Source organism: Haliotis rubra, unplaced genomic scaffold (assembly GCF_003918875.1).
Source record: "Haliotis rubra isolate DU_JTF1 unplaced genomic scaffold, ASM391887v1 Scf1147, whole genome shotgun sequence".
In the NCBI taxonomy this organism is placed as follows: Eukaryota; Metazoa; Mollusca; class Gastropoda; order Lepetellida; family Haliotidae; genus Haliotis; species Haliotis rubra.
The window spans coordinates 164905-188132 of record NW_025765056.1 but is presented as its reverse complement, the minus strand read 5'-3'; the positions used below and the strand labels follow the sequence as shown (position 1 = coordinate 188132).

At 44.1% G+C, this 23228-nt stretch overlaps 3 protein-coding genes across 3 annotated transcripts in view; all 3 read right to left on the bottom strand.

The window, feature by feature from the left end:
* Positions 1–1213: 1213 nt before the first annotated feature.
* LOC124253988 (high mobility group nucleosome-binding domain-containing protein 5-like) lies at positions 1214–1911 on the bottom strand. The gene is made up of 2 exons (XM_046687846.1): positions 1550–1911; positions 1214–1406 (listed from the first exon to the last, which is right to left on the bottom strand). The coding sequence occupies exons 1-2, from the start codon at positions 1909–1911 to the stop codon at positions 1214–1216; spliced, it is 555 nt and encodes a 184-aa protein (XP_046543802.1).
* A 5868-nt stretch (positions 1912–7779) lies between these two features.
* LOC124253977 (adhesive plaque matrix protein-like) lies at positions 7780–12520 on the bottom strand. The gene is made up of 3 exons (XM_046687834.1): positions 12504–12520; positions 10334–10462; positions 7780–9592 (listed from the first exon to the last, which is right to left on the bottom strand). Exons 1-3 carry the CDS (start codon positions 12518–12520, stop codon positions 7780–7782), a joined length of 1959 nt encoding a protein of 652 aa, XP_046543790.1.
* A 4822-nt stretch (positions 12521–17342) lies between these two features.
* The window catches only part of LOC124253967 (glutamyl aminopeptidase-like), an 86087-nt gene continuing 80201 nt past the window's right edge, over positions 17343–23228 (bottom strand). Inside the window, exons 20-21 of the mRNA XM_046687823.1 lie at positions 19655–19728; positions 17343–17602 (exon numbers count right to left, since the gene is read on the bottom strand). Of these exons, the coding sequence (XP_046543779.1) occupies positions 17533–17602; positions 19655–19728 (144 nt within the window). The 3' untranslated portion in view covers positions 17343–17532. The remainder of the gene's footprint in view (positions 17603–19654; positions 19729–23228) is intronic.

Below are 23228 nucleotides of genomic sequence, written 5' to 3'. Positions count from 1 at the left end.
TCAAGACATACACACTTCTCCCTCCGTGTTGCTTCAAAGCCATACAGCTCTTCTCCTCCTTGATTGCTTCAATGCCATGCACTTCTCTCTCCGTGTTTGGCTTCAAGGCCATGCACTCTTCTCCCCTCCGTGTTTCTTCAAACCGTACGGCTCTTCTCCTCCTTGTTGCTTCAAGGCCATGCTCTTCCTCTCTCCTGTTTGGTTCAAGGACATGCCTCTTCTTCCTCCGTGTTGCTTCAGTGTTGCACTCTTCTCTCCGTGTTGCTCCTCGGCTGTGTCCCTTCTCCCTCCTTGTTGCTTCAAGATGTGCACTTCTCCCTCCGTGTTGCTCCAGGTGATGCTCTTCTCCCTCCGTTGTTCCAGGCCGTGCCACTCTTCTCCCTCGTTGATTCCTTCGTGCACTCTTCTCCTCCTTGTTGATTCAAGGACTTACTTTTCTTCCTCCTTGTTTGGCTGGAGTCATGCATCTTCTCTCGGTGTTGCTTCAGGCCATGCACATTCTTCTCTCGTTGATTCAATTCATGCCTTGCACTCTTCTCCATTGTTTGCTTCCATACTACCTCTTCTCCATCCATTTTCCATGCCATTCCTTCTTCTCCCTCCATGTTTCTTTACCACCTTCCATTCTTCTCTCTCTTCCCATTCCATTGTTCCTTCCTGCACTTTCTTCCATTCCACTCCTTCCATCTCCTTCCATATTCCACTTTCTTGTTCCCTCCATTTCTTTCCACCACCTTCCCCTCCATTATTCTTCCTCCTCTTCTCCTTCCACTCTTCACTTCCTCCATTCTTCCTTCCTTCCTTTTCTTCCTCTCCATCTTCCATTCCTTCCTTCTCCATTCATGTTCATTCATTCTCCATTATTTTCCTCTTCCATTTTCCTTATGTCTCATTCCACTTCTCCATTCCATTTCCATTCCTTATTCACCTTGTCCATTTCCTTCTCTCCATTATTTTCCCTCCATCTTCCACCTCTTTCTCCATTCCATTCCATTCTTCCATTCCTCCATTCCTTTTCCTTTCCTCTCCATTATTTCTTTCCATCCACTCCATTTCCTTATTTCCTTCACTCTTCATTCCACTCCTTCCACCTTTCCATTCCATTCCATTCCTCTCTCTTCCCCCATTCCTTCCATGCCTTCTTCTAGCTCCATTCTTCCATTCCTTTTCTTTCTCTCTCATTACATTCCTTTTCTTTCCTCCATTATTTACTTCACTCTCTTCTCTTTCCACTTCCTCTTCTCTCCATGTTCCTTCCACTTCTTCTCCATCCTTGTTCCTTCAAGTCTTTCCACTCCATTGTTCCTCCATTACTTCCATTCCTATTTTTGTTCCATACACTCTTCTTTTCTCCATTATTCCATCCATTCTCTTCTCCCTCCATTATTTCCATTCCTTTCTTCCTCCTGTCGTGTTTCATTCCTCTTCTTTTTCACCTCCATTCTCTTCCACTGTTCTTCCTTCTACTCTCCATGTTGCTTCACCTCTTCTGTTTCCGTGTTGGTTTTCCTTCCTTTTCCTTCCTTTTCCTTGTTCCTCTTCTCCTCACGTCCGTGTTCCTTCCATCCTCTCCATTCCTTCCGTGTTCTCCTCGTTTTGGTCATGCCATCCTCCACGTTGGTCCATCCATGCCTGTTCTTCTCCCTTTGTTCTTCCATCCACTCCATCTCCTCTTCTCGTGTTCTTCGTGTCCTTCTCCCTCCGTGTTCTCCTCTCCTTCTTCCTCCGTGTTGTTCTTCTTTCCTCCGTGTGCTTCTCCTCCTTCTCCATGTTCCTTTGTTCCTCCTTCGTCTCCTTGTGTGTGTCCTTCCTTCCGTCTTCTCTCTCAGTGTTCCTTCCTTCCTGTTGCTCCTCCGTGTTTCCTCTCTCGTGTTCCTTCCTTCCTTGCCTCCGTGTTGCTCCATCGCTCATTTCCTTCCTGCCTCCTCCGTGTCCATCTCATTTCCATATTTTCCTCCTTGTGTTGTCGTGTTCCTTCTCGTGTTCCATGTCTCTCAGTGTTTCCTTTCTCCGTGTGGTCCTCCTTGTTCCTCCATGTTCCTTGTCCTTGTTCCTCTCGTGTGTGTGCCTGTCCATGCCTTCTCCCTCCTTGTTCCTCCATGTGTGTCTCGGTGTTGGTCTTCCATGTGTTGTTCCATTCTCAGGCTGTCTCCGTCTTCTCTTCCATCCTGTCCTTTCCTTCATATCCTCCGTGTGTGGTCCTTTCTTCTCCCTCCGTGTTCATGCCATGTCCTTCTCTCTCCGTGTTGCTTCTTCCATCCGTGTGTGTCCGTGTTCTCCTCTCCTTTCTCCGTGTTCCTCGTTGATTCTCCGTGCTCCTCCGTGTTGCTCTCTCCTTGCCTCCTCGTGTTGCCTCTTCTCCGTGTTTCCTTCTCCTCCGTGTTCTCTTCCCTCCATGTGCGTTTGCGTCCTCTGTGTGTCTCCGTCTCTTGTTCCTTCCTCCGTGTTCCACTCCCATCCTCTCATTTCCTTCTTCCGTGTTGCTTCTTCACGTGTTCCTCCGTGTGATTCCATGTCTCCGTGTTCCTTGGCTCCGTGCTCTTTCTCTCCGTGTTGCTTCTCCATTGTGTTCCTCCACTTCCTTCCTCCATCCTTCCTCATCCACGTCAGTCTTCTCCCCGTGTGCTTCTCTTGCTCCCCCCTCTCTCGTGTTGTTCAAACTCTTCCTCCATCTTTCTCCGTGCTGCCTCAGCCTCTTTCTCCTCCTTGTTGTCCCTTCCTGGCCTTGTCTCTGCCTCCATGTTTCTTCAAACCATCCCTCTTCTGTCTCCGTGTTGATTCCAGCCATACACTCTTCTCCTTCCGTTTTGCTTAAAACTATACACTCTTCTCCCTCCGTGTTGCTTCAAGCCATCAACTCACTTTCCTTCCTTGCTAATAAAAGTCATACACTCTTCTCCATCCGTGTTGCAGCAAGCCATACATTCTTCTCCCTCCTTGTTACTTCAAGACATACACTCTTCTCCCTTCGATTTGCTACAAGCCATACACGCTTCTCCTTCCGTGTTGCTTCAAGCCATATGCTCTTCTCCCTTCGTGTTGCTTCAAGCCATGTGCTCTTCTCTCTCCGTGTTGCTTCAAGCCATACACTTTTCGCCCTCCGTGTTGCTTCAAGCCATAAACTCTTCTTCCTCCGTGTTGCTTCAAACCATGCACTCTTCTTTCTCCGTGTTCCTTTTTTCGAAGTCATATTCTCGTCTCCTTCCGTATTGCTTCAAGCCATACACTCTTCTCTCTCCGTGTTTCTTTAAGCCATGCACTTCTCCCTCCGTGTTGCTTCAAGTCATACACTTTTCTCCCTCCGTGTTGCTTCAAGCCATGCACTCTTCTTTCTCCGTGTTGCTTCAAGCCATACACATTTCTCCCTCAATTTTCCTTCAAGCCATACTCTCCTCTCCCTCCGTGTTGCTTCAAGAGATTCACTCATCTCCCTCCATGTTGCGTCAAGCCATACACTCTTCTCCTTGCGTGTTGCTTCAAACCATACACTCTTCTCTCTCCGTGTTCCTTCCAAGCCATACGCTCTTCGCCCTCCGTCTTGCATGAAGCCATACACTCTTCTCTCTCCGTGTTGCTTCAAGCCATACACTCTTCACCCTCCATGTCAATTCAAGCCATACACTCTTCTCTCTCGTGTTTCTTCAAGCCATACACACTTCTCCCTTCATGTTAATTCAAGACATACACTCTTCTCTCTCCGTGTTGCTTCAAGCCATACACTCTTCTCCCTCCATGTTAAATTCAAGCCATACACTCTTCTATCTCCGTCTTGCTTCAAGCCATACACTCTTCTCCATCTCCGTGTTCCTTCAAGCCATACACTCTTCTCCCTCCTTGTTAATTCAAGCCATACCCTCTTCTCTCTCCGTGTTGCTTCAAGCCATACGCTCTTCTCCCTCGAGGCTGCTCCAAGCCATACACTCTTCTCCTTTCGTGTTGCTTGAAGCCATACACTTTTCTTTCTCCATGTTGCGTCAAGCCATACACTCTTCTCCCTCCGAGGTGCCTCAAGCCATACATTCTTTTATCTCCGTGCTGCTTGAAGCCTGTACACTCTTCTCTTTCCGAGTTGCTTTAAGCCATACACTGTTCTTTTTCCCTGTTGCTTCAAGCCATACTCTCTTCTCCCTCCCTGTTGCTTCGAAGCCATACTTTCTTCTTCCTCCGTGTTGATTCCAAGCCATACTCTCTTCTCCCTCCGTGTTTCTTAAAGCCATACGCTCTTCTATCTCCGTGCTTCCTCAAGCCATACACTCTTCTCTCTCCGTGCTGCTTTAAGCCAGTACACTCTTCTCTTTCTGTGTTGTTTCAAGCCATACACTCTTCTCTTTCTGTGTTGTTTCAAGCCATACTCTCTTCTCCCTCCCTGTTGCTTCGAAGCCCTACACTCTTCTCCCTCCGTGTTGCTTCAAGTCATACACTCTTCTATCTCCGTGCTTCTTTAAGCCATACACTCTTCTCTCTCCGTGCTTCTTCAAGCCATACACCTATCCCCTCCGTGTTGCTTCAAGCCATACGCTCTTCTCCCTCCGTGTTGCTTCAAGCCATACTCTCTTCTCCCTCCGTGTTTCTTAAAGCCATACACTATTCTATCTCCGTGCTTCTTCAAGCCATACACTCTTCTCTCTCCGTGTTGCTTTAAGCCATACACTGTTCTTTTTCCCTGTTGCTTCGAAGCCCTACGCTCTTCTCCCTCCGTGTTGCTTCAAGTCATACACTCTTCTATCTTCGTGCTTCTTCAAGCCATACACTCATCCCCCTCCGTGTTGCTTCAAGCCATACGCTCTTCTCCCTCCGTGTTGCTTCAAGCCATACTCTCTTCTCCCTCCGTGTTGCTTCAAGCCACACATTCGTCTCCCTCCGTGTTGCTTCAAGCCATACACATTTTCTCTCTCCGTGTTGCTTCAAGCCATACACTCTTCTCCATCCTTGTTGCTTCAAATCATATACTCTTCTCCCTCCGTGTTGCTTCAAGTCATACGCTCTTCTCCCTCCTTGGTTCAGCTCCTTCCCTCTCTCCATACCCTCCTGAGTCACCGTTATTCAATTTTGAAGTAATCTGTCTCGCCTCCATCGGCCCTCCAGTTCAACGCTCTCTCCAACTCTTGCACGTCACATCCTCTCTACCTTCATGTCCTTTGTGTTTCCTGCGTCCTCTCCGGGGTCACGACCGCTTTCCAGGTACAAAATATTTTCATGTTTCTTTCTCACAAGTCGATTCCTTTTACCCCCGCCCCCAGCCAACTACACCAATTCACAGTGTCCAATCGAGCCGAGTCTAAAACCTCCTCTTCCTCGGTTCGCAAGTAAGCAGTCCAAATTCAAGACGTCGATCGTTTTTCCAGTTACACACCTTCAACATTCTGATCATTCGTTCACCTTATATCAAATGAAACCCCATCCAGTTTATGTCATTTCGCTCTCCTTCACGGTATGCCCAAATCAAACCCTCTCCAGTTTATGTCATTTCACTCTACTTCACGGTATGCTAAATCAAACCCTCTCCAGTTTATGTCACTTTACTCTACTTCACGGTATGCCAAAATCAAACCCTCCCCAGTTTATGTCATTTCACTCTACTTCAGGGTCTGCCAAGCCAAACCCATCCCGCAGATACCTGTATGATTGTGTGATGTTGTGGGGTGATACCTGTATGATCGTATGATGTTGTAGGGTGATACCTGTATGATTGTGTGATGTTGTGGGGTGATACCTGTATGATTGTGTGATGTTGTGGAGTGATACCTGTATGATTGTGTGATGTTGTGGGGTGATACCTGTATGATTGTGTGATGTTGGGGGGTGATACCTGTATGATTGTGTGATGTTGTGGGGTGATAATTGTATGATTGTATGATGTTGTGGGGTGATACCTGTATGATTGTGTGATGTTGGGGGTTGATACCTGTATGATTGTGTGATGTTGGGGGGTGATACCTGTATGATTGTATGATGTTGGGGGATACCTGTATGATTGTGTGATGTTGGGGGGGGATACCTGTATGATTGTGTGATGTTGGGGGGTGATACCTGTATGATTGTGTGACCAATTGGTGTAACTAGAAGGGTTGTAGCGTGTGTGAAGTCGTTTAGTTGATACCCAAAGATGTGTGATGAACCGGTGTTGAAAACAGCAGAACTCAACTTCTTTATTTGTGATTATCATTTCTTAGCAAAATGCACATGTGGCAATGACTTGGGGGCACACTGTTGTTTAGTGTAGGTTTGAACCATACGTATTAGAATTTGTACTTTACTGAGAAAGTGTATTCCACAATACAGCGTTGTTGTATGATGGAGTGCTGGTATCAGAAGGGTTGTATGATGCAGTGCTGATATCAGAAGGGTTGCATGATGTAGTGCTGACATCAGAAGTGTTGTATGATGCAGTGCTGATATCAGAAGGGTTGTATGATGCAGTGTTGGCATAAGAAGAGTTAAATGATGCAGTGCTGAAATCAGAAGAGTTGTATGATGCAGTGCTGATATCAGAAGTTGTATGATGCAGCACTGACATCAGAAGAGTTGTATGCTGCAGTGCTGAAATCAGAAGAGTTGTATGCTGCAGTGCTGATATCAGAAGTTGTATGATGAAGTGGTGATATCAGAAGGGTTCTATGATGCAGTGCGGATATCAGAAGGGTTGTATGAAACCGTGCTGATATCAGAAGGGGTGTATGATGTACAGCTGATATCAGAAGTGTTGTATGATGTAGTGCTGACATCAGAACGGCTGTATGATGCAGTGCTGATATCAGAAGTTGTATGATGAAGTGGTGATATCAGAAGGGTTCTATGATGCAGTGCGGATATCAGAAGGGTTATATGAAACCGTGCTGATATCAGAAGGGGTGTATGATGTACAGCTGATATCAGAAGTGTTGTATGATGTAGTGCTGATATCAGAAGTGTTGTATGATGCAGTGCTGACATCAGAAGAGTTGTATGTTGTAGTGCTGACATCAGAAGAGTTGTTTGATGCAGTACTGATATCAGAAGGGTTGTATGATGCAGTGCTGACATCCGAAAGGCTGTATGATGCAGTACTAACGGCAGAAGGGTTGTATGATCCAGTGCTGATATCAGAAGTGTTGTATAATGTAGTGCTGATATCAGAAGGGTTGTATGGTGCAGTGCTGATATCAGAAGGGTTATATCAGATTCGATGTCAGAAGTGATGTATGTTGCAGTGCTGATATCAGAAGGGCTGTATGATGCAGTGCTGATATCAGAAGAATTGTATGATGCAGTGCTGGCATCCGAAGAGTTGTATGATGCAGTGCTGAAAACAGAAGAGTGGTATGATGCAGTGCTGATATCGGAAGGGTTGCATGACGTAGTGCTGATATCAGAAGGGTTGTATGATGCAGTGCTGACATCAGAAGGGCTGTATCATGCAGTGCTGATATCAGAAGGGTTGTATGTTTCAGAGCTGATATCAGAAGGGTTGTATGATGCAGTGCTGATATCAGAACGGTTGTATGATGTAGTGCTGACATCAGAAGAGTTGTATGATGCAGTACTGATATCAGAAGGGTTGTGTGATGTAATACTGATATCAGAAGGGTTGTATGATGCAGTCTTGATATCAGAAGGGTTGTATGATGCAGTGCTGATATCTGAAGGGTTGTATGAAGCAGTACTGACACCAGAAGGGTTGTATGGTGCAGTGCTGATATCAGAAGGGTTGTATGATGCAGTGCTGATGTCAGAAGGGTTGTATGATTCAGTGCAGACACCAGAAGGGTTGTATGATGCAATGCTGACATCAAAAGGGTTCTATGATGTAGTGTTGACATCAGAAGTGTTGCATGATGCAGTGCTGACATCAGAAGGGTTGTATGATGCAGTGCTGACATTAGAAGGGTTATATGATGTAGTGCTGACATCAGAAGGGTTGTGTGATGTAGTGCCGACATCAGAAGGCTTGTATGATGCAGTGCTGACATCAGAAGGGTTGTATGATGTAGTGCTGACATCAAAAGCGTTGTATAATGCAGTGCTGATATCAGATGGGCTGCATGATGCAGTGCTGATATCAGAAGGGTTGTATGATGTAGTTCTGACATCAGAAGGGTTGTACGATGTAGTGCTGACATCAGAAGGGTTGTACGATGTATTGCTGACACCAGAAGGGTTGTATGAAACCGTGCTGATATCAGAAGGGTTGTATGTTGCAGTGCTGACATCAGAAGGGTTGTATGATGTAGTGCTTACATCAAAAGCGTTGTATAATGCAGTGCTGATATCAGATGGGTTGCATGATGCAGTGCTGATATGAGAAGGGTTGTATGATGTAGTTCTGACATCAGAAGGGTTGTACGATGTAGTGCTGACACCAGAAGGGTTGTATGAAACCGTACTGATATCAGAAGGGTTGTATGTTGCAGTGCTGACATCAGAAGGGTTGTATGATGCAGTGCGGACATCATAAGGGTTGTTTGATGCAGCGGTGATATCAGAAGGGTTGCATGATGCAGTGCTGATATCAGAAGGGTTGTATGATGTAGTGCTGACACCAGAAGGGTTGTACGATGTAGTGCTGATATCAGAAGGGTTGTATGAGACCGTGCTGATATCAGAAGGGTTGTATGATGTAGTGCTGGCATCATAAGGGTTGTATGGTGCAGTGCTGACATCACAATGGCTGTATGATGCAGTGCTGATATCAGAAGTGATGTATGTTGCAGTGCTGATATCAGAAGGGTTGTATGGTGCAGTGCTGATATCAAAAGTGTTGTATGATGCAGTGCTGGCATCCGACGAGTTGTATGATGCAGTGCTGAAAACAGAAGAATAGTATGATGCAGTGCTGATATCGGAAGGGTTGCATGGCGTAGTGCTGACATCAGAAGGGTTGTATGATTTAGTGCTGAAATCAAAAGAGATGTATGATGTAGTGCTGACATCAGAAGGGTTGTACGATGTAGTGCTGACATCAGAAGGGTTGTACGATGTATTGCTGACACCAGAAGGGTTGTATGAAACCGTGCTGATATCAGAAGGGTTGTATGTTGCAGTGCTGACATCAGAAGGGTTGTATGATGTAGTGCTTACATCAAAAGCGTTGTATAATGCAGTGCTGATATCAGATGGGTTGCATGATGCAGTGCTGATATCAGAAGGGTTGTATGATGTAGTTCTGACATCAGAAGGGTTGTATGATGTAGTACTGACATCAGAAGGGTTGTATGATGCAGTGCGGACATCATAAGGGTTGTTTGATGCAGCGGTGATATCAGAAGGGTTGCATGATGCAGTGCTGATATCAGAAGGGTTGTATGATGTAGTGCTGACACCAGAAGGGTTGTACGATGTAGTGCTGATATCAGAAGGGTTGTATGAGAGCGTGTTGATATCAGAAGGGTTGTATGATGCAGTGCTGATATGAGAAGGGTTGTATGATGTAGTGCTGACATCATAAGGGTTGTATGGTGCAGTGCTGACATCAGAATGGCTGTATGATGCAGTGCTGATATCAGAAGTGATGTATGTTGCAGTGCTGATATCAGAAGGGTTGTATGATGCAGTGCTGATATCAAAAGTGTTGTATGATGCAGTGCTGGCATCCGACGAGTTGTATGATGCAGTGCTGAAAACAGAAGAATAGTATGATGCAGTGCTGATATCGGAAGGGTTGCATGACGTACTGCTGACATCAGAAGGGTTGTACGATTTAGTGCTGAAATCAAAAGAGATGTATGATGTAGTGCTGACATCAGAAGGGTTGTATGATGCAGTGCTGATATAAGAAGGGTTGTATGATAAAGTACTGATGTCAGAAGGGTTGTATGATGCAGTGCTGACATCAGAAGTGTTGTATGATGTAGTGCTGACATCAGAAGGGTTGCATGATGCAGTGCTGATATCAGAAGGGTTGTATTATGTAGTGCTGACATCAGAAGGGTTGTACGATGTAGTGCTGATATCAGAAGAGTTGTATGATGCCGTGCTGATATCAGAAGGGTTGCACGATGCAGTGCTGATATCAGAAGGGTTGTATTATGTAGTGCTGACATCAGAAGGGTTGTATGAAGCCGTGCTGATATCAGAAGGGTTGTATGATGTAGTGCTGAGATGAGAAGGGTTGTATTATGCAGTGCTGACATCAGAAGGGTTGTATGATGCAGTGCTGACATCAGAAGCGTTGTATGATACAGTGCTGATATCAGAATGGTTGCACGATGCAGTGCTGATATCAGAAGGGCTGTATGATGTAGTGCTGACATCAGAAGGGTTGTACGATGTAGTGCTGACATCAGAAGGGTTGCATGATGCAGTGCTAATATCAGAAGGTTTGTATAATGTTGTGCTGACATCAGCAGGGTTGTACGATGTAGTGTTGATATCAGAAGTGTTGTATGAAGCCGTGCTGATATCAGAAGGGTTGTTTGTTGCAGTGCTGATATCAGAAGGGTTGTATGATGTAGTGCTGACATCAGAAGGGCTGTATGATGCAGTGCTGATATCAGATATTAGCGAGGTACAAGCGACGTCTGGTGTTAGCAGCAGGGAGTGAGGTGTAAGCGGTTAGTTTGCATAAGAATCCTGCGTGTATGATTGATCAGTATGGATGCCTCAAGGATTTATCAATCTTTTGCGTTGTTAAAATAGAATACGACGTTTTTAGATCTGTTGAAAACAAACACACACTTAGAATACCGTGCTTTCCAACTATCATACTCGTGGCGATTTCCTGGAAGAATATGTGACCCTATCAATGAATGCTTCTCGGGACATGCTGCTGGGAGAATTGGGTGGGTGCTCACGATTTGCAACCTTGTTAATCTTAACGGATGCTAACTGTGTAGATGGACGCTCCGGCTGTGAATCACTGCATTAGGAAATATTGGATTAAGATTAAGGTTATCACCTGTGGCGAAAAACGATATATAAGCATTATATATAGGCTCTAGTCGACAACGCTTGGCAGAATCCAACATATACGACATGGGTTACTCTCATTAGAGACTTCTTGTTTCAGTATGGATATGGTTTTATTTGGTTACAGCAGAGACTGACTCTAAATTGTACAGGATTTATAAGTGCTTTTAGACAAAGGGTTATTGATATACTTTCACAAATGTGGAAAAATAATCTAAGTTCACTTAGTGAAACAAGAATATATGTTGGCAATGCGCCAATGAAAGTATGTTAAATGTATTTTTCATAATGGCCGTTGGCCTATTAAAGAAATAAACGATTATTGTCAGGCTTGACTCTGTTGTTTACGAACTTCTGTCATGCATCAAGACAATTGTTGATCGGTTGTTCATAGATTATGTTGACGGTGTATACGGTGCGGTGTTGTGATGTCGAGTAACTGGCAATTGTGACGGAGATTTTACCGTCGCTTCAAAACAGAAGGCCTTTACTCTGTGTCGCTACCACTGGCATTTCATGTGTGTCCATACATACTCTGTGCCCATACGTCAAGCGTAACATTCAGCATCAATATTCATTGTAGCCATACAATATTACGTTTATATTCCCAGCAACAAGTTGGTCTGAACACTTCAACGGCAATGCACTTACTTGTCTTCTGATTAGGATGATATTATATTTCTTAAAACTCCTATACGTGAACGTTCCAAGCTGCAAATATGATTTACTGTGCAATTTTGAATTAAATGATATCCTCTAGCAAGAAGGCTGCATTACCATCAACACAGTGCTGACTGATTACACTTAAACTGTCTGATTCATTCATTCATGGAGACCCGTGAAGACCCGGATGAGAACTGATCTTCAGTAACCCATGCTTGTCGTAAGAGGCGACTGACGGGATCGGGTGGTCAGGCTCGCTGGCTTGGTTAACACATGTCATCGTGTTGCAGTTGCGTAGATCGATGCTTATGCTGTTGAACACTGGATTGTCTAGTCCAGACTCGATTATTTACACACCGCCGCCATATAACTGTAATATTGCTGAGTGCTAAACTCACTCACTCACTCATTCATGTAAATTCATTCACTCCTTTATATAAAGATTGCCGACATGATTATCCAGCAAAGGTATTATACCACCATGTACACTGACTACCTTAAATCTATAATCAGAAAATTGTATATTTTTAATTTAAAAGTATAAAATGGCTCTTTCAGCAGAGTGTTTTTGACTGACCAAGGTTTTCTGAGAAAATTAGTTCCTACACGTTCTTTGCATGCATTAGGCTCTAACATTCCAAACGATTTTTATACCTTATAAAATGACCGTGACCTCTCAGTTTTATATGAGATTCGTTTGGAGATACGCATATTCCTCTGTCTAATCCTTTATATACAGAATCTAAAAATAGTTTAAGCTGGACGAATGTTTATTAAGAATTACAAGCTATCAGCATTTATTTATTATTTATTTATTATGATTTCCGACATTATTCCACCGTCCTGTATGTGGAGTATTACTAAGCTTGACATGTAGATAAATGCATCGTCTCATGTAATACATGATAACAAGGGTTTAGCATGACGATTTGTTCCATGTTATGCAATTGGCATACCTGGGAGCAACAGTCATTGTTGCTTCAAACTCAATTTTCGCCCGTGTACCAACCCCCAACTTCCTCCCACTGCCCTCCCTTAACAATATTAAAACAAACACATAACGTACTGGACGAAAGACAGACGAAGAGGCGCCCCTGTTTACCACTACGGGAGAGCTAATGGCTTGGCGCTGGAGCTGGCAGTTGATCCGGCCCTTTTTCATTATTCATTATGGATGTTACTTGTTATAGTTAAAAACTATAGAGTGATGTTACTTGTTATAGTTAAAAACTATAGAGTGATGTTACTTGTTATAGTTAAGAAACTATAGAGTGATGTTACTTGTTATAATTAAAAACTATAGAGTGATGTTACTTGTTATAGTTAAAAACTATAGAGTGATGTTACTTGTTATAGTTAAAAACTATAGAGTGATGTTACTTGTTATAGCTAAGAAACTATAGAGTGATGTTACTTGTTATAATTAAAAACTATAGAGTGATGTTACTTGTTATAGTTAAAAACTATAGAGTGATGTTACTTGTTATAATTAAAAACTATAGAGTGATGTTACTTCTTATAGTTAAAAACTATAGAGTGATGTTACTTGTTATAGTTAAGAAACTATAGAGTGATGTTACTTGTTATAATTAAGAAACTATAGAGTGTTGTTACTTGTTATAGTTAAGAAACTATAGAGTGATGTTACTTGTTATAGTTAGAAACTATAGAGTGATGTTACTTGTTATAATTAAAAACTATAGAGTGATGTTACTTGTTATAATTAAAAACTATAAAGTGATGTTACTTGTTATAGTTAAGAAACTATAAAGTGATGTTACTTGTTATAGTTAAGAAACTATAGAGTGATGTTACTTGTTATAATTAAAAACTATAGAGTGATGTTACTTGTTATAGTTAAGAAACTATAGAGTGATGTTACTTGTTATAGTTAAGAAACTATAGAGTGATGTTACTTGTTATAGTTAAGAAACTATAGAGTGTTCCTTGCAATGTAGAAAAACAAACATAACATGCACACGTGCCCACCAATCCTACTTCACAAATGAGTGCATGTATTGGTTGTTGCTGTTTGAAACACAACGCAAAGGACGCTGTTTCGGCCTTGACCCTGGGTTTCGCGTTTCCGTCTTTGATCTGTCAATAACAGCTGAATTTGCAGATGATTTCAAGACAAATTATCTCGAGTCATGTAAGGTAAAACTACAAGAACAGTGTTTTAAACTTAAATGACCGCCTTTGGAAAAAAAGCACGTTCCGCTCTCGCAACATTTATTTTAATGTAGCCGTTCGAATAAGGAAGGTTTCAAAGTAACTTTTAGGCGAAGTTAGCTTCGGTCAAACGGCTCTGATGTGTGTTTCCTTCTTTACGTTGCTTATCCATGACCGCTCTCTCTACCAACCGACATATGTCCACTATCTCCATCATCCAACACATGTCAGCTTTAACGACCAACCAACATATGTCCGCTCTCTCAATCAACCAACACATGTCCACTCGCTCCACCAACCAACACATGTCCGCTCTCTCAACCAACAAACACATGTTCGCTCTCTCAATCAACAAACACATGCCCACTCGCTCCACCTAGAAACACATGTCCGCTCTCTCAGTCAACCAACACATGTTCGCTCTCTCACTACAAACAACACATGTCGCTCTCACTCGTTCATATGTCCGCTCTCACAACCAACCAACACATGTCCACTCGCTCCACCAACCAACACATGTCTGCTCTCTTAATCATCCAACACGTGTCCCCTAGCTCCACCAAGCAACACATGTCCGCTCTCTCAATCATCCAACTTATGTTCGCTCTCTCAATCATCCAACACATGTCCGCTCTCTCAATCATCCAACACATGTCCGCTCTCTCAATAAAAAGCACATGTCCACTCTCTCAACCAACCAACACATGTCCGCTCTTACAACCAACCAAAACATGTCCGCTCTTACAAGCAAACAAAACGTGTCCACTCGCTCCACCAATCAACATATATCCGCTCTTACAACCAACCAACACATGTTCACTCGCCCCAACAACCAACATATGTCCGCTCTCTCAATCAACCAACACATGTCCACTCTCTCAATCAACCAACACATGTCCACCTTCTCTATCAACCAACACATGTCCGCTTACTCAATCAACCAACACCTGTCCTATCTCTCAATCTCCCAACACATGTCCGCTCCACCAACCAACACACTACAACCAACCAACACATGTCCGCTCTTACACTATAGAAACACATGTCCGCTCTTACAGCCAATCAACACGTACGCACTTACAACAATTCAACAGATGTCTGCTCTCTCAACCAACCAACACATGTCCACTCACTCCACCAACCAACACGTCTGCTCTCTCAATCAGCCAACATATGTCTACTTTCTCAATCAACCAACACATGTCCACTCTCCCAATCAACCAAAACATGTCCACTCTCTCAATCAACCAACACATGTCCACTCTCTCAGTCAACCAACCAGCACATGTCTGCTCTCTCAATCAACCAACACATGTCCGCTCTCTCAACCAGCCAACCCATGTCCACTCACTCCACCAACCAACACGTCCACTCTTACAACCAACACACACATGTCCGTTCTTACAACCAACCAACACATGCCCGCTTTCTCAACCAACCAACACATGTCCGCTCTCTCAATCAACCAACGAACACATGTCCGCTCTCTCAATCAACCAACACTTGTCCGCTCTCTCAACCAGCCAACCCATGTCCACTCACTCCACCAACCAACGCGTCCACTCCTACAACCAACACACACATGTCCGTTCTTACAACCAACCGACACATGCCCGCTCTCTCAACTAACCACACATGTCCGCTCTCTCAATCAACCAAGACATGTTCACTCTTACATCCAATCAACACGTCCGCTCTTACAACCAACCAACACATGTCCACTCACTCCACCAACCAACACATGTCCGCTCTTACAACCAACCAACATATGTCCGCTCTTACAACCAACCAACATGTGTCCGCTCTTACACTAAACAAACACATGTCCGCTCTTACAGCCAATCAACACGTACGCACTTACAACAATTCAACAGATGTCTGCTCTCTCAACCAACCAACACATGTCCACTCACTCCACCAACCAACACGTCTGCTCTCTCAATCAACCAACTCAAGTCCACTTTCTCAACCAACCAACACATGTCCACTCTCCCAATCAACCAACACATGTCCGCTCTCTCAATCAACCAACACATGTCCGCTCTCTCAACCAGCCAACCCATGTCCGCTCACTCCACAAACCAACATGTCCACTCTTACAACCAACGCACACATGTCCGTTCTTACAACCAACCAACACATGTCCGCTCTCTCAACCAACCAACACATGTCCGCTCTCTCAATCAACCAACACGTGACCTATCTCTCAATCAACCAACACATGTTCACTCTTACAACCAATCAACACGTCCGCTCTTACAACCAACCAACACATGTCCACTCGCTCCACCAACCAAGACATGTCCGCTCTTACAAGCAACCAACACATGTCCACTCTTACAACCAACCAACACATGTCCACTCACTCAACCAACCAACACATGTCTGCTCTCTCAATCAACCAACACAAGTCCACTTTCTCAATCAACCAACACATGTCCACTCTCTCAATCAACCAACGAACACATGTCCGCTCTCTCAATCAACCAACACGTCTGCTCTCTCAACCAACCAACACATGTCCGCTCACTCCACAAACCAATACGTCCGCTCTTACAACCAACGCACACATGTCCGTTCTTACAACCAACCAACACATGCCCGCTCTCTCAACCAACCAACACATGTCCGCTCTCTCAATCAACCAACACATGTCCTATCTCTCAATCAACCAACACATGTTCACTCTTACAACCAATCAACACGTCCACTCTTACAACCAACCAACACATGTCCACTCGCTCCACCAACCAACACATGTCCGTTCTTACAACCAACCAACACATGTCCACTCTTACAACCAATCAACACGTCCGCTCTTACAACCAACCAACACATGTGCACTCGCTCCACCAACCAACACGTCTGCTCTTACAACCAACCAACACATGTCCGCTCTCTCAATCAACCAACACATGTCCGCTCTCTCAATCAACCAACACATGTCCGCTCTCTCAACCACCACATGTCCACTCGCTCCACCAACCAACACATGTCCGCTCTTACAACCAACCAACACATGATCACTCGCTCCACCAACCAACACATGTCCGCTCTTACAACCAACTAACACATGTCCACTCTTACAACCAACCAACACATGTCCGATCTTGCAACCAACCAAAACATGTCCACTCGCTCCACCAACCAAGACATGTCCGTTCTTACAACCAACCAACACATGTCCACTCTTACAACCAACCAACACATGTCCGCTCTTGCAACCAACCAAAACGTGTCCGCTCTTGCAACCAACCAAAACGTGTCCGCTCTTGCAACCAACCAAAACGTGTCAACTCGCTCCAGCAACCAAATAAAGATCCCTGTCTCTACCAACCAACACATGTCTCTATTCTCACTGCAAACAAATGGCCCGAGTTCGACTGTTTCAGTGTTGCCGCTCACACTGTCCACTTAGTTACATATGTGTCCACATTCACTCCTCGGCTTTTTCCTCCCACTGTCTTTTTCGGACAAGTCGCATTGTCTGCCGAGCCAAACATAACGTGATCAAGGCGTCGACAGCTACACAAATGGCCATCCGCCCACAAGGAAGATCTCACAGAACAGGGCAGTTGTACACATTCTCTGCGTCCACACACAAATCAAGGCAAACCAGAATGGAGCATAGAAAGAGATAAACGATTTATTTGAGAATGATAAAGAATGACATCAATGGAGAGTAAGACAAGTCGGACAATGGCCCATCGCTACGATATAGAGAAATACCAACAAATGACACACAGACACAGAATATAAAGAGCGCCTGGGAGCACTTCCCGCCGGGCGCTGCGTCGTCTTGTCACGTGACTACTACGTCACGTTGTCCTTCAGCCAAACAGCAATCTTCTCATAATACGTCTCCATCCATTTGATATTGGATCTGAAAGGCAGATACGTATATAGAGGCATAACAGTCGTCACCACTGATCTCCACGGCGTCACCCCCTCACAATACCTGCATCTGTTTTGTTTGGATATGTATCAGTTTCCCACGGCTCTCAGGGACATGCGTTGATGTTGGTTGGTTGGTTGTTTAACGCCGCACTCAGCAATATTCTAGCAATACGGCGGCGGTCTGTAAATAATCGAGTCTGAACCAGACAATCAAGTGATCAACATCATGATCAACCCAATTGGGAACTGATGACATGTGTCAACCAAGTCAGCGAGTCTGACCACCCGATCCCGTTAGTCACCTCTTACGACAAGCATGGATTACGGGTTGTCTGGGTTATATACAAGCCATGTCACCCAAGACACTGGTACACACACCTGACTATGTTATAGGTTTGCTTTATGCCTTCAGGCTTTGGTTCGAATCGAGCACCACAGTCAGGCATTCATAGCGACGACAATAAGACACAAAACACACTGTTCAGTTAGAACCGCTAGATCATATTTCTTTGGCAAAAAGTCGTATATAACTGGAGAACGAGCTCTAGCATCCTGAATTCCATTACAATTAAGGCCGGGTATGTTGTAAACGCTGTGCCAACAGTTTGCCAGTTTAAGACTGGGTACGTGAATGATGATAGCATGTATCTCACCCTGTCAGAACCCAGCATCCATGTGTTAGGTAAGACAGACGGCCTATTGAGACTCATACCCTTGCTCAGATGTCCACAATATTCAACAATAGGGGCATATAGGTTATCACGCGAGTGTGTTTTGGGATTGTATATATCCTGCATTAGGAATAATCATTGTATTTAGCGAGCCTTGGCGAGCTAAATACATAGTGTTTATTCCAAATGCACGATATTAACCATCCCAAAACACACGAGTGTAATAACCTATTTATCATACAATGTCATTTTTGCATTATAATTTTAAAAAATGCGATTTCAAATGCCACAAATCATGAAACTAAACTTCGTGGAATGTCTATGACGTCACAAATATGTGCGGGTAATACGTTACGTCACAAGCCCGGTGACATCATTTTCTCCTGATCACTCAGCGGTCATCTAGTTCCCAGTAAGCTTTTATGCTAAAGCACGTATTGTTGTCAACAAATCTTAGCTTACGTTTGAAAAATAACAACAAACTCACGTGGAACTTCAGAAACCTTCAATTAACCTTTTGAACAACCAAATACGTTTTAATGTTACCGTGACACTGTGCACCGTTCTCTCGCTAACACTGACAGTCGGTCGGGGAACCGATGTTGGCATCTTCGTAAGCCTGTGAATTTCTATCTTCGCTTTGTAATCTACTCCATCTATCAAAACAAGGCATGAATTTTCTGGGATCAAAGCACTGACAGTACCGTAAGTTACGAGTAACCACGGCCGTTAATCCGGACACGACCGCCTATCCTTGATACCATGTTTGTTTACACTGTGAAAGTAGTCCCTGAAATTTGCATATGACCTCTCTAATTTGCATCGATATCCGTATATGACCCCAACGGATACCGAAAATATCCGTTGGCTTTATCCTGCTGAGAGCACTATCCATTGTATGATAAACAAAGATATTACGTTTGTATATGCCGTATGAAACTATTATTAAGCTTTTACCCTCGATTTTGTCTTAGATTACTATTATTTCTTAACACACAGTCTGTAATTTCCATATATATTTACTAAACATACCTAAAATCCAGAGCGGCTGTTTGACTTACAATCAAAACCTGTAACATTCGTCCAAACGATCAGTGTACAACAAGATACCCATGTCAACACTGCCGCTGTAAGGACACATGCACTGATCACAGGGTTGACACAAATCACGTACACTGTCCAATCTTAGGTCAGATCTCGCGCAACCCATCAGCAGGGTCACGTGAAGTATTCACCTCGTTAGTGCCAGGGTCACGTGAAGTACTCACCTCGTCAGTGCCAGGGTCACGTGAAGTACTCACCTCGTCAGTGCCAGGGTCACGTGAAGTACTCACCTCGTTAGTGCCAGGGTCACGTGAAGTACTCACCTCGTTAGTGCCAGGGCGTTTTCCGCGGCTTTAGATGCTGTCTTAGGTGGGGTTTCTTTGAATATGGTCTCCAACTACAACACAAACAGTGGGGTTGTCAGCAGGCCACTTGCAGCAGTGAGTGAGTGAGTTTTATGCCGCTTTTAGCAATATTCCAGCAATATCACGGCGGGGGACACCAGAAATTGGCTACACACATTGTAACCATGTGGGGAATCTAACCCGGCGTGACGAGCGGACGCTTTAACCACTAGGCTACCCCTCTGTCCCCACTTTTAGCAGAACTTCACCAGTAAGCTCGGCGAGTTGTGTCAGTGTAGGAACTCTCACACTCAACGTTGCATATTGTATATCCTGCTGGTGTTAATTGGGGCATAGGATGTTTCACTAATACTGCTCACTTCCCCATTTCTTATGTATACACAAAGCCGTATACATACGTACATATGTACTATCTGGACTAGCATTTTCAAAAAGGTACACATGTAACACCACCAACAGATAGAGCCAACTGACACTGTTGGCGTACATGTAACACCAGCAACAGATAGAGCCAACTGAGAGTGTTGGCTTACATGAAACACCAGCAACAGATACAGCTAACTGACAGTGTCGGCTTACATGTGACACCGGCAACATATAGACCCAATTGACAGTGTAGGCTTACATGTCACACAAGCAACAGATAGAGCCTACTGACAGTGTTGGCTTACATGTAACACCAGCAACAGATAGAGCCAACTGACTGTTGGCGTACATGTAACACCAGCAACAGATAAAGCCAACTGACCGTGTTGGCTAACATTTAACACAAGCAACAGATAGAGCCAATAGATAATGTCGGTTTACATGTAACACCAGCAACAGATAGAGCCAACTGACAGTGTTGGCTTACATGTAACACCAGCAAAAGAAAGAGCCAACTGACAGTGTTGGCTTACATGTAACACAAGCAACAGAACAGCCAACTGACAGTTTCGGCTTATATGTAACACCAGCAACAGATAGAGCTAACTGACAGTGTCGGCTTATATGTAACACCAGCAACAGATAGAACCAATTGACAGTGTCGGCTTACATGTGGCACCAGCAACAGATAAAGCAAAAAGACAGTGCTGGCTTACATGTTACACCAGCAAAAGATAGTGCTAACTGACATTGTTGGCTTACATGTAACACCAGCAACAGATAGAGCCAACTGACAGTGTTGGCGTACATGTAACACCACCAACAGATAGAGCTTACTGACAGTGTTGACGTACATGTAACACCAGTAACAGATAGAGCTAATTGAAAGAGTAGGCATTCATGTTACACTAGCAACAGATAGAGCCAACTGACAGTGTCGGCTTATATGTAACACCAGCAACAGATAGAGCCAACTGACAGTGTCGGCTTACATGTGACACCAGCAACAGATAAAGCAAAAAGACATTGCTGGCTTACATGTGACACGAGCAACAGATAGTGCTAACTGACAGTGTTGACTAAGATGTAACACCAGCAACAGATAGAGCCAACTGACTGTTGGCGTAAATGTAACACCAGCAACAGATAAAGCCAACTGACCGTGTTGGCTAACATTTAACACAAGCAACAGATAGAGCCAATAGATAATGTCGGTTTACATGTAACACCAGCAACAGATAGAGCCAACTGACAGTGTTGGCGTACATGTAACACCAGCAACAGATAGAGCTAACTGACAGTGTTGGCTTACATGTAACACCAGCAACAGATAGAGCTAACTGACAGTGTTGGCTTACATGTAACACCAGCAACAGATAGAGCCAACTGACAGTGTCGGCGTACATGTAACACCAGCAACAGATAGAACCAACTGACAGTGTTGGCTTACATGTAACACCAGCAACAGATAGAGCCAACTGACAGTGTTGGCGTACATGTAACACCAGAAACAGATAGTGCTAACTGACAGTGTTGGCTTACATGTAACACCAGCAACAGATAGAGCTAACTGACAGTGTCGGCATACAAGTGACACCAGCAACATATAGAACCAACTGACAGTGTTGGCTTACATGTAACACCAGCAACAGATAGAGCCAACTGACAGTGTTGGCGTACATGTAACACCAGAAACAGATAGTGCTAACTGACATTGTTGGCTTACATGTAACACCAGCAACAGATAGAGCCAACTGACAGTGTTGGCGTACATGTAACACCAGAAACATGTACAGCATAGATAGTGCTAACTGACAGTGTTGGCTTACATGTAACACCAGCAACAGATAGAGTCAACTGACAGTGTTGGCGCACATGTAACACCAGGCTAACAGATAGTGCAACTGACATTGTGTCGGCTTACATGTGACACCGGCAACATATAGAGCATTGACAGTGTAACACCAGCAACAGATAGAGCCAACTGACAGTGTTGGCTTACATGTACATGTAACACCAGAAAGATAGAGCTAACTGACAGTGTTGGCTTACATGTAACACCAGCAACAGATAGAGCAAACTGACAGTGTTGGCTTACATGTAACACCAGCAACAGATAGAGCTAATTGAACTGACACCAGCAACAGATAGAGCAAACTGACAGCTTACATGTAACACCAGCAACAGATAGAGCAACTGACAGTGTCGGCTTATATGTAACACCAGCAACATATAGAGCCAATTGACAGTGTCTGCTTACATGTGACACCAGCAACAGATAGAGCCAACTGACAGACACTCCTTACATGTGACACCAGCAACAGATAGAGCTAACTGACAGTGTCTGGCTTTTATGTGACACCAGGAACAGATAGAGCCAACTGACAGTGTCGGCTTTAATAGAGCTGACACCAGCAACAGATAGAGCTAATTGAAAGAGTAACTGACAGCAACAGATAGAGCCAACTGACATGTCGGCTTATATGTAACACCAGCAACAGATAGAGCCAACTGACAGTGACGGCTTACATGTGACACACCAGCAACAGACACCAGCAACAGATAGTGCTAATTGACATTGTTGGCTTACATGTAACACCAGCAACAGATAGAGCTAACTGACAGAGTCGGCTTATATGTGACACCAGCAACAGACAGAGACAATTGACAGTGTCGGCTTATATGTGACACCAGCAACAGATAGAGCCAATTGACTGTGTCGGCTTACATATGACACCAGCAACAGATAGAGCCAACTGACAGTGTTGGCTTACATGAAACACCAGCAACAGATACAGCTAACTGACAGTGTCGGCTTACATGTGACACCAGCAACATATAGAGCCAATTGACAGTGTAGGCTTACATGTCACACAAGCAACAGATAGAGCCTACTGACAGTGTTGGCTTACATGTAACACCAGCAACAGATAGAGCAAACTGACAGTGTTGACTAAGATGTAACACCAGCAACAGATAGAGCCAACTGACAGTGTTGGCGTACATGTAACACCAGCAACAGATAAAGCCAACTGACCGTAATGGCTAACATTTAACACAAGCAACAGATACAGCTAACTGACAGTGTCGGCTTACATGTGACACCGGCAACATATAGAGCCAATTGACAGTGTAGGCTTACATGTCACAAAAGCAACAGATAGAG

Coding starts and splice junctions, on each gene's coding strand:
- LOC124253977 (XM_046687834.1), bottom strand. Junction 9,593..10,333: donor TCTGATATCAACACTACATC/GTACAACCCTGC, acceptor TTCTGTTTTCAG/CACTGCATCATACAACTCGT.
- LOC124253988 (XM_046687846.1), bottom strand. CDS start 1,911: ATGAGCGATGGAGCAACACGGAGGCAAGGAAGGAAGGAACACGAGAGA. Junction 1,407..1,549: donor AGGATGGAAGGAACACGGAC/GTGAGGAGAAGA, acceptor GAAACACGACAG/GAGGAAGAAAGGAATGGAAA.